The sequence below is a fragment of the Mustela erminea genome, chromosome 12, assembly GCF_009829155.1.
Source record: "Mustela erminea isolate mMusErm1 chromosome 12, mMusErm1.Pri, whole genome shotgun sequence".
Lineage (NCBI taxonomy): Eukaryota > Metazoa > Chordata > Mammalia > Carnivora > Mustelidae > Mustela > Mustela erminea.
Window position 1 is genome coordinate 30,488,650 of NC_045625.1, and position 12,505 is coordinate 30,501,154.

The following is a 12,505-nucleotide window of genomic DNA, read 5'->3' on the forward strand; positions in this document are numbered from 1 at the left end:
ATGTGCCTTCCACCACCCACACAACTCCCCCCCTACCCAGGGACTAGGCTGTACCTCCCTAGGCAGGGCATACTGCCTTCCTGCTGAGAAGTAACTGCTGTGGCAGGAGACACATGTGTCAGAGAAACGAAATGCTAGGATATATACTGAGAGATAGGCACAAAGTACGAACAGACTCTGCCAGGAGATGCCACGGAAGAAGAACTGCAAAGGGTAGAAGGGTAAAGCTCAACCTTAAAGCATAAGACAGGAGATTTCAAGTAAACAAAAGAGAATGTTATTTCTAGCACAGGGACCAGGACTAATAAAAAGACCAAATGAGATGAACAACACTGGCCCACTGAGCAACTAAAAACACCAATACAGCAGCTCACAGCTTAGGTGATTCAATCCTCATTTAACAATCCCAAGAGGATATCCATTTAACAGTTTAAGTAATGGGGCTCAGATGGGCTAGGTGACTTATCCAAGGTCATACAGTAAGAAAGAGCTGGAGTTAACACCCAGTCTTTTAACCTGTGCAGTGCTTTTTCCAATCTACTATCCTGCTTCTAATTTGGGATTATAATGGGTTCTGTGTTCTTTTTTCGTTTCTAAACCAAGTCTGTGAAACACAAGGTACTTAGAGAAATAGACAAGAGTCACAATAAACGATAGTCTATTGGCCCAAGAACACAATCATTTCACCAAGCACCTTAATTATCTGGTGTAGGGAAAAGAATTTGTCTTTGTCCAAAGACAGGTCTGGTTTTTGTCTCAGCTTCTGAAAGGTAATCTATATCATACCTGATAGAAGTGTCATGTTTACGGAGGGCACTGACCACATCAGATCTTAAGGTGGGGTTGGCCATACACAACAGTCCTACGGTGAAGGCTGGTCAAGCCACAAGGACCAACCATGTAATTTAGAGTAGGGGGACTTTCAGTCACGTGGTATCAGTGGACCTGAATTTGAGATCAACCACTTAGACAATGGATCATTCATGCTTATATAATGGAGCCCCAGTAAAAATTCTGAACACAGGCACGGTAACATAAAGGGAAAGTAAAGAAATACACTGCACCATGTAAGAAGTGATTGAATCACCTAAGCTGTGAGCTGCTATATTGGTGTTTTTAGTTGCTCAGTGGGCCAGTGTTGTTCATCTCATTCGGTCTTTTTATTAGTCCTGGTCCCTGTGCTAGAAATAACATTCTCTTTTGTTTACTTGAAATCTCCTGTCTTATGCTTTAAGGTTGAGCTTTACCCTTCTACCCTTTGCAGTTCTTCTTCCGTGGCATCTCCTGGCAGAGTCTGTTCGTACTTTGTGCCTTTACTGCTAATCTTCATACAGTAATTCAAATTACAATACATCACCTGCATTCCTGCCCCGAAATACAAATGCAAGTAAGAAACTTACATCCATGCCTTCCAAAAATAATCGCTACCGATTCAGGAAGGAAAAGAGAAGGAAGAAATACAAAAAAACTGGAGGAAGATAGGTGACAAAGACTGGCAGACAGAAGAGAGAAGATATAAAAAGAGACAAGCTTGGAAAGAGACACATCCTGGGATGCCACTAATGGCTTTCTATGGATAGTCTCCACCCCTCCCCCGCACCAAGAAAATAAAAATCAACAAAACAGATCCCATATCATTTCTCACGCCAAATCTTGTTCTATCTAATATTTAAACCATAAGGCAAAAGATATGCAAAGTCCCCATGAAAATGTCAATAAGCATTAACAATGTACGGGATGTAACACAGTATTCGACCATCTGGGGTTAAAAAGCAACAACATGAAATGCTGACAAAAAAGAGCTCCCCACACAAATGATCCGTACAGCAGTTCTGGGAATACACCTCTGACTGGAAATTTCCTTTTAGAAACCATGGTAGAATCATTTCTAAATTTTACTCAGAAAAATACCACACATACCAGAGTAGCATGGGCCTCTTGCTACTACTGTTATCTCTTTCTGGTGCTTACAAGCAGCCCTTCTGAGAAAGCATTCATTTTGATAAGTGTCCCCATTTGATCCACAGACAGGAATGTAATTTGTATGACACTGCAAAAGAAACAAAAATAAATTCTCAAAACTAGGCATGAATATTAATAGTTTATTTCATATTCATGAATGTAATACTATAGTATTGTGACTTAGTTCTACTCCAGAATAGTTTGTTCTTTTATTTGTTTTTTTTTAAAAAGAGAATTATACCACTTTCTCACACCTTTTTTCACATTTATAATGAAAATAATTATCAACTATCCACAAAAAAAAGAATGAAAATCCCATGCTACCTACTTCATCTGCTTGCTACAAAGATCAAGTTAGGTAAGAGGGAAATTCTTGGCAATGTTTGTAATAAGCTAAGAAGCACTAACTATATAACGTCATTTTATTTTTATCAAAATTCATTTATTCAATACCTGTGGAATGCGAAGTCCCAAGGTAAACACTATAGAAAACAGGAAGAAATACATGATCTCCAAGTCCACCAGTATCCATGTGACTATGGACTAGTATCATCACCGTTTTCCCCATCTGTAACATGGTAATTATAATAGCCATCTACCTAATAAAGTTGTTGTGAGGAATAAGAGAAATCCATCTTTACATTTATATCTGGTCATAGTAAATTCCCAATAAGTATTAGCTGGTTTTGCTATGCTCTCATCATTTCTGAATCTTAATGAGAATCTTAGGTAGTTGCCCAGAGTCATAGCCAAGAGTAGGAAACCTGATTTCCTACTCTAGGATGTGTGATGTACTCTAACCACTACACACTCAAGTTATTCAGCAGTGTCACTGTGTCACTCAGTGGTAGTAAACAGGAGGTTCACTAGTGCAGGCTATGACCCCAAAATCCAACCTAACAAGCACATACCTAGGAGTGAGCATGAGATGGAAGATGCAGACCTGCTGCTCTATCAGTCTGTGTCTGGGGGTCTCTCTTAGGAATGTCTCATTTTGTTATGGGCAAATGACGGGATTTGGACAATTTTAACAACATGTGACTTCTAACATGGGCACTGACTTAACCCAAGATCCTGACTCTACCTGAGGTCTGCTGCCTCCATACTGCCATCCTCACTGGGGGAAAGAACTCTCCCCTATACCTTCTATTTACCGGAAGAACATGATCCAAAGTAATTCAGAAAGGTGCAAAGTGCACAGCTCTGGAGCCACATCCATGCAAGCATTTGTTGTGTACCTACTGTGTGTCAGGAACTGTGCTGAATACAATAAATAAGAGAGTAACAACAAGGTTGGGATGGTCAATATTGTGTGCCATCCTGACTAGGCCCCAGGGTGCACAGATTCAATATTATTTCTGGATGCTCTACGACAGTTTTCTGGATGAATTTCCATTTGAATCAATGGACTGAGTCAATGCTGGTGGGATCACCCAATACACTGAAGGCCTAAGTAGAACAAAAAAGGGGAGGAAAGGAGAATGGCTCTCCCTGCCTGATTTGGGACATGGGTATTCTCCTGGTTCTGTGGCCTTCAGACTGGGACTGGAACTATACTACCAGTTTTCCTGGACCTCCAGCTTCCAGAGAGTGGATCATGGGATTTTCAGCCTCCACAATCAAGCAAACCAATCCCTTATAAAATAAACACTTCCCCTCCATATCCCCCCCGATATATATACCATATATTATTTCCTATTGGTTCTATATCTCTGGAGAACCCTAATACAAAGATCTTAATAAGAAGGCATGACATCTAGCAAGAACAGATACTGATAAGTTCAGGAAAAAAGACATAATCCAGAGAACTCCAGGGAGAAGAACAAATATGAAGAAAGAAAAAAGGGAAATAGTCATAGGTCCTCCTCTCTGTACATAACTCAAGTGTTTTGTTCTGGGTTTTCTGGGGGGTTTTTTTTGCAGATTTATTTATTTGAGAGAAAGCGAGGGAGAGCACAAGTGGGAGGGGCAGAAGGAAAGGGACAGAGTCTTAAGCAACTCCACACTTAGCACAGACCAAAACACGGGGCTCAATCACATGACCCTGAGATAAGGACCTCAGCCAAAACCAAGAGTCAGATGCTTAGCTGGCTGCGCTCCCCATAAACCATGTTTTAAAGAAAAAATGCAATTTTGATCATTTTTCTCGGTACAAAATAAAAGTTGCTTTGTTTATATAATAGCTCTTATTAGCAGACTGAAAAAAACAATTTTAGACTTTAGTTAAAATCCTGTTATTATCTTTTAAAATGTGTTTAAATTATATACCAGAAAGCTCATATTAACACTAAAAGCATGCTGAATCACAAGCAAGTTTTTTAAATGGAATTGAAAGATACTGCTAAAGCACCCAGCAGAGAAGTGTTTAATGGACATACGAGGTGATTTTTCTTCAACTGGCAATAACCTAACTCTAACTTGAACAGATTTATAAATTATAAGGAGGCAGAGTTGTCAAAGGAAGGTTCATTCAGCAGCAGGATCAAATCAGGCTGTAAGCCCTTAGGCAGTTTGCTCCTACAGGGCAAGCAACTTGTCTTCAAACATCTTTATATCCTCAGCGTCTAGCACTGAACACAAAGCAAGCACTGGATAAATGTCTAGGGATCTCAACTCCTAACTTTTATTTCTCTCTTCCTGCTTTGCCACCCAGTAAGAATTCTAGGGATTCAGACAGATCATGAGAGGATTTTCTAGCTGTCCAAATACATTAAAAAAGGTCCAAAAGGCTATTTTTTAAATCTTAGAGTTGCAGGGAAAGACTTTCAACTAATGAAAAGCAGAATCCTAAAAACAAAAATAGAAAAATATGATATGAAAATTCAAAATGTCTTTATGTCAAAAATTATTAAAAATGAAAATGACATTAACTTCTTTAACATTTTTGTAGTCTGTATAAATTAAAAAGGAACCTAAGACAAATATTTTGAGTGATTTAGTACTGAAAAGAGAAATGAAAACACCTACAATTGACTCTTAAACATGGGGATTTGGCTCCAAAAATTCATGCATAACCTGACTCTCCCAAATCTTAACTAATACCTACTGTTGACAAGAAGCCTTACCAATAACAAAGTCAATTAACACATCTTTGGTTTATTACATGTATTATATGTTGTATTTTTACAATAAAATAGGCTAGAGAAAAGAAAATGGTATTAAGAAAATCATCTAAGGGACACCCATGCAGCTCAGTTGGTTAAGCAGCTGCCTTCGGCTTGGGTCATGAGACCAGGGTCCTGGGATGGAGTCCTGCATCGGGCTCCTTGCTTAGCAGGGAGCCTGCTTCTCTCTTTGCCTCTGCCTGCCACTCTGCCTGCTTGTACTCTCTCTCTCTCTGACAATTGAATGAATAAAATCTTTGAACAGATATAGATACATAGGTAGGTAAATAGATAGAAAGAAAGAAAGAAGAAGAAAGAGGTTGCCTGGATGGCTCAGTAAAGCACTGCCTTTAGTATAGGTGACGGTCCCAGGGTCCTGGGATCGAGTTCTACATTGTGCTCCCTGATCAGCAGGGATCCTGCTTCTCCCTCTACCCCTCCCCTTGCTTGTGCTTTCTCTCTCTCCCTCTCTCTCTCTCTCAAATGAATAAATAAAAATCTTTAAAAAAAAAAAAAAGAAAATCATATAGAAGAGAAAATATATTTACAGTACTGTACTATAATAAATCCATGTATAAGTAGACCCACACAGTTCAAGCCTGTGCAGTTCAAGATCAACTACATACACTTGTATAACATATAATATTTCTATAAGGTAATACAAAGTAACACATGTTGCATTTGAGAAGAGCAATTAGTAACCTGGAGTGAAAGGAAGACGTTTTTTCAATATATTATACATCTTATATAATGTTCAAGTTGTTTAATATGGGCATAGTACTCTTTTAAAAAACATAACAGTACCTACATCACAGGTTCTCATAAGAGTTTATGAGTTATAGAGGAATATATATATATGTATATGTGTGTGTATGTATGTATATATTTAGAACCATTAATGGATATAATGCTCAGCATAAGCAATATATAAATATTCAAATAGTATACTCTTGTATAGTATCTGCACATTCATACTCACATACATACATATGTCTACAAATCATACAAGGGAAAAAGAAAATACTCTAAAAAATGGGCAAAGAATATGAAATACTGATTCACAAAAAAAGTGGTCAATATATGGCACATTTTCAATTTCTCTAATAATCAAATGAAAAATTTTTTAAAGATTTTATTTATTTATTTGACAGACAGAGATCACAAGTAGGCAGAGGCAGGCAGGGGTTGGGGGGGTAAGCAGGCTCCCTGCTGAGCAGAGAGCTCAATGTGAGGCTTGATCCCAGGACCCTGGGATCATGACCTGAGCCAAAGGCAGAGGCCTTAACCCACTGAGCCACCCAGGCATCCCAAAAAATGAAAATTTAAAAAAATTTTTTTTTCCTTACAGATTCACAAAATTTAAAAGGATTAACAAAAATTCACTATCAGAAGGCCAAGGGAAAACAAGCACATCAGATACACTGATTGCTATTGGTGAGAATGTTATCTACCCATGAGCATCCCACTTCTCAACAACTCCACATCAAAGAATTTAACCTAGAGAAATTTAAGACAGTTGGAAGAGGAAACAGCTCAGTCTTCCCAATACAGAAGTGACTAAAACACCAATAAGAAACCCATAATCTTCTAGCTTAACAACCAAAGGACGAGTTCAAGGCAACCTCAGAGCCTCTAAAAAGAGAGAGAAAACCCCAGAAAGGAGAGAGTCAGAAGGGACTCTGAGATTCTGTATATAAATTCCTATCAAATTTCTGGCTGACTCCCAAACCACTCATGGGATATATTCCAAGTAGATCAGCTAAGGTTAAAAGTAATAAATTAATATTGGTGTTGCTTCCCACAACAGGGATACAGCATTCTGTAGTTTGAGTTCAGCCAACTTAACTGTTTCAAAAATAACAATACTCTTCAGGGGAACATGACAGAATTCAAACACTAAAACATATCACTGACATGTTAGGATAAATTCAAAATTACTCTAATACAAGGAAAAAGGAAAACACAATCCATTCTCAAATGAAAAATCAACAGAGATGATCGCTGAGATGTTTCAGATGAAAGTAGCAAAGATTTTAAAGCAGCAATAGTATCTATACTCAAGGAAAATATGCTTGTAATGAACGAAAAGATAGGAAATCTCAGTCAAGAAATAAAAACTAGGTGGCGCCTGGGTGGCTCAGTGGGCTAAGCCGCTGCCTTAGACTCGGGTCATGATCTCAGGGTCCTGGGATCGAGCCCTGCATCGGGCTCTCTGCTCAGCAGGGAGCCTGCTTCCTCCTCTCTCTCTGCCTGCCTCTCTGCCTGCTTGTGATCTCTCTCTGTCAAATAAATAAATAAAATCTTTAAAAAATAAATAAATAAATAGATAGATAGATAAATAAATAAATAAAAAGAAATAAAAACTAGAGGGGTGTCTGAGTGGCACAGTCAGCTGACATCTGACTCTTGGTTTCAGCTCAGGTCATGATCTTAGCGTCATAAGTTTGAGTCCTGCATCAGGCTCCACACTCAGTGCAGAGTCTGCTTGAGATTCTCTCTCCCTCTCTCTCTGGCCCTCCAACCAACCATTGTTTTCTCTCTAAAATAAATTTAAAAATCTTAAAAAAAAAAATCAAAACTATAAAGTCTAGAAATAAAGCATCTGAGAGGTGCCTGGGTGACTCAGTAAAGCATTCAAGCTCTTGATTTCAGCTCAAGTCATGATCTCAGGGTTATGGGATCGAGCCCCACATCGGGCTCTGCACTGGGTGTGGAGCCTGCTTAAGATTCTCTCTCTTTCTCTCTTCCCTTTATCTGGCCCTCCCAGCCACTCCCCCTACCAAAAAAAAAAAAAAATCTAAAAATAAAAACTCACTGGATGGACTGAATGGAGAGGACAAAAGAAGGGATTAGGGAACCTGAAGATAGATGATAAAAAAATTATCTAATGTGAAGAACAGAAACAAGAAAACTCCATGAGGGCTGAGTTACACTATGTACACCAATAACTTCTTTTAAGGAAAGAAGCCCGCTTTAGCTGTTATCCCTTTTATGAGGATCTCGGGTGCAGGCAGGGAAGCCAGACACAACACACTAGTCAGAACATTCTCTGCATGAGTAACCATGTAGGAGTGGGCACAAGGTCAGCTGAAGCCATGTCAAAGGTGACTATTATCACTAACAGTGGATTGTAAAGTCTCTTTTGACTATGAAGAGCTTGTCCAGATAGACAATAGTGTAACCCCCTACTCTTCCTCTGATAGTTCATAGTTTTCTAAGAGATTTCATATGCAAGCTCTCTGATTCTGATTCTTATTACAATATCATAAAAAAGGAGAGAAGACGTGCCTTTTCTTTTCAGATGGATCATACAGGAAGTTCCTGAGGTTACAGGGTTACTAGAAATACTGACTGTCCTTTGCGTTTGTCCCTAATCTTGTACCATTTCCTTCTCTTAAAATCCAAAATGGTGGGTACAATTAGAATAAGATCACAAGTGGAAAAAATTTCAGTTTCTTCTTTGTTTCATCTCAAATTCTGAATCAGGAACCAGATCCTGAACAATATTCTGAAGCCAGATAATTTAATCACAGCAAATAAAAAAGGAAAAATTGAATGTAAGACATTTCACATCCTTTCTCTTTAGTTTTTTGTTTGTTTTGTTTTGTTTTAAGAAACAGAATTACAACTTAAAAGAGCATCTGAAAAGCGAAGATGTTAGTTTGAGGTTTCCCTGTCTAGTTTATCTCTAACCCTAGCCTATCCTGAGGCACCAAGTCAGCCATGTTCTTTGGCCTAAAAAAATGAGACACCAGCAAATAAAAATGGAAGGGAAGACCATAACTCGTAAAGAAATTGAATCACCATGTTGTACACCTGAAACTAATGTAACATTGTAGGTCAAATATACTTAAATAAAAAAAAATTTTTTAGGGGTGCGTAGGTTGCTCAGTCAGCTAAGTATCTGCCTTTGGCTCAGGTCATGATCTCAGGATGCTGGGATCAAGCCCCCCATTGGGCTCCATGCTCACCGGGACGCATGCTTCTCATTCTCCCTCTGCTGCTCCCCCTGCCTATGCACTCACTCTCTCTCTCTCTCAAATAAATTGAACTAACTTAAAAAAAGAATAAAAAATTTAGGGGCGCCTGGGTGGTTCAGTGGGTTAAAGCCTCTGCCTTCTGCTCAGGTCATGATCTCAGGGTCCTGGGATCGAGCCCCGCATCGGGCTCCCTGCTCAGCAGGGAGCCTGCTTCCCCCTCCCCCTCTGCCTGCCTCTCTGCCTACTTGTGATCTCTGTCAAATAAATAAATAAATAAAATCTTTAAAAAAAAAAAAGAATAAAAAATGTAAAAAATAAATTTAATGGATGGGAAAAAACTACAAAAGAAGGAAAGTGGAAAAAAGCCAACGGGGTGGGAGGTGGGGTTGGGCAGAGGGAGAGAATCTCAAGCAGACTCCCTGCTGAGCATGCATGGAACCCCACATGGGGCTCTGATCCTGTGATCCTGAGATCATGATTCAATATAGTCTATAAGGAGTCTAAAAGGATTTCTGAACTGAAATCAAGAGTCAGACACTCAACCAACTGAGTCACCCAGGTGCCCTCCCAAAACATCAACATTTTAAATAAGAGATTCACTTCCTTTCAGTAACAATTAGAACTTACATTTGAATCGAACTTTAATATTTTTTCAAACCATCTTCTAACCTATTATTGTCAATCTGTCCTCTTAACTCAAGAAAAAAAGCAAGGAAGGTAGAAATAATAGTACTTCATCTGACAAAAGAAAAATCGATGGGCTGTGAACCCAACTTCTTTCAGGGTTCAAGGCTTTTTAAGCTTTTTAATTTGAAGAATGCAGAATAAAATATTAAAAACCTAAAAATTTTTCAAAGTAGATTTGGTTTCCTCACCTGAAATTGACATGCACATTTCAAACTGTCCCCATCTTCTTTACACACTCCTCCGTATTTACATGACGACTCATCACAAACTCTAACATCAGACTCCCTCACATTTAATTCTGAAAAAGAAGGAAAAAAAATGTTTCATGTCATTTTGTACTCAAATGTACATATATAAAAGGGGGAAAAAAACCTTAAAATGTGTTGATCACGTCATTCACAAGTATAATAATAAGATATAACATACAAAAATCAAGTCCCATAGGACACAAAATGTTCAGAATTCCCCAAGGAGAATCTTGCAGAATAGTATGTCTAATAGTAACTCAAACCAAAATAAAACTCAAAATTTCAGGATTTCATAGAATTCCCAAAGGTAAATTTACAGAATTTTTCTATTTGGCCTGCCAAGAGCTTAAGACAGCTTTCCTACTATTGTCTTATTATCTTAGATTATCTTTTTTCTTTTTTATAGATTTTTTAAAAAATAATCTCTATATCCAATATGCAGCTCGAACACATGACCCCCAAATCAAGAGGTGCGTGCTCTACTGGCTGAGCCAGCCAGGCAAGCCCTTAGAATAAATCTATTTTTCTAAGGATTAAGTTACTTTTAAGGAGAACAAATAAGAATAATTAAAAGAAATCTTAATCCTTTTGATACCCAAATAAATTTAAGATGATCATAACTCACTCTAGACAGACTATTTTAATTACCAAAAAATTATAAACTTGAATTTCATATAATAGACATATATGGAGCATTTGCGTGCACAGAATTAAAAATAGTACTCTTAAAATTTTTAAATGACTCATTTAATTCTACTCTCACAGGAAGCAGAGCCAATCAACAATACTAGCATCCTGTGGTCATTTCATTCCTGCACCAAGACCATTGGTCTTTCTCTAGAACTACCAAATTAAGCTTTCTAGAATCACATTGAATTGAATGAAAACCACTATAAGGCAATTTTTATATCCACCCTATCTGGAATGAGAGAGATAACAACAAACAATAAAATGACAGCAACAATAGCAAAGAAGAAACAAATGATTGTTTAAAAAAACCTAGCCCATTGTAGAGGTGAACAAATGTGTGGGAACAGGAAGGCCTGAGTTAGCTTCTGACCATGTTGCTCAGTAGCTGAGGTACTCCAGGGAGGGCACAAACTTTCCTACAGCTCAGGATCATGATGACGTCTTGGCAAACAGATCTCAGGGAACATTTCTCCAGCAATCCCGTATCCCTGATTGTTTTCTACTTCTAGATTTCAAAGCAGGACCCACTGGACTGAGTCAAGAAGGTTCTGTATCTAGTGACTAGTAATATGTCTTTGCCTCTCTCTGCCCCCATTTGTTCTCACTGCTCTACCATGATATCTTGGGTCTCCTACTCCTCCTAGCTGACCCTCTGAGGGACTGGCAGTCAAGTACCTAAATACTCAGGGAGTTGAGTCAACAGTAATTATCTGGGAGCACCTGGGTGGCTCAGTGGGTTAAACCTCTGCCTTCAACTCAGGTCATGCATAGTTTCAGGGTCCTGGGATTGAGTCCCACATCTCCCTGCTCGGCAGAGAGCCTGCTTCCTCCTCTCTCTCTGCCTGCCTCTCTGCCTACTTGGGATCTTTGTCAAATAAATAAATAAAATTTAAAAAAAAAAAAAGGTAATTATCTGAATAACCACTCTGAACCAAGCACTGCACTGGGTGAAGAATACATCTATGTAACTATAGTTTACAAAATTTTTCTTTTCCTTAAATGAAAAAAAAAAAAAAAAAAAAAAAAAAGACAAGAGCTGAAAGGTAACATGAAACTATTAGAGCTATTTTGTTGTTCTCATTGTTTCACAAACTATTTCAGGCAGATGCTCATCTTTTGATTCCTTTCACCTTGGCCATTTGGCTAGGGAGGCTCTATGCTCTTGGTTTCCCGTATCTCCCAATTTCTGCTCAGGCAGGCATCCTTCTCCCCCTTGACGATTTGCATTACCACTTAAGGCTCAATCCCAAGCATGGAGTTTGCTTTTTTCCTTCTATCTACCTACATTCCTACTAGGAACTTACACAAGGTCCAGTTCCAATACTGTCTAATGTATGTGCATCTTGAAACTCAAGGAATTAACTAAGTATTAATAAAGAACTGCTCGGGAGAAGAGAATAAGCGTGCATAATCTTTGTTCAACCATAGGCACAGCCAATTTTAGAGGTCATAGAAATAAAAACAAATGTACAATTAAAGAAATAAAATTTAGTGCATTTCTCCTCCTTTGTAGCCTTAAAGTTCACACTGGGTTCCAACAGAATCGGACATATAAAACAAGAAAAAGTAAAGTTTTTATTCTACTTCTGGGCCAAGATCATGCTCTGAGTTGCTCTGACTTGTGACTTGGGCTTGAGATTCTTTGAGGTATGTTTTACCTATTGTATTTTTAAAGTACAATGGGATTGCAGTCTAGAACCGAAATCATTCCTGCCACTAAGATTCACCTGTCTCCGGAGACTGAGAGTTGTTCAAAGCATCTGTTTGCATGAGGTTACAATAAGAAACATTTTGGGACAATAATCATGCTTACTAAAGAGAGACAGAGAAGCTT

The 12,505-nt window shown here is 38.4% G+C and overlaps 1 protein-coding gene across 3 annotated transcripts in view; it reads right to left on the reverse strand.

Annotated features, from left to right (window-relative positions):
- The window catches only part of TMEFF1 (transmembrane protein with EGF like and two follistatin like domains 1), an 86,652-nt gene that overhangs the window by 49,337 nt on the left and 24,810 nt on the right, over positions 1-12,505 (reverse strand). For all 3 annotated transcript variants that reach the window (XM_032306965.1, XM_032306967.1, XM_032306966.1), the window contains exons 2-3: positions 9,922-10,031; positions 1,921-2,050 (exon numbers count right to left, since the gene is read on the reverse strand). In XM_032306965.1, coding sequence (XP_032162856.1) covers positions 1,921-2,050; positions 9,922-10,031 — 240 coding nt within the window. The remainder of the gene's footprint in view (positions 1-1,920; positions 2,051-9,921; positions 10,032-12,505) is intronic.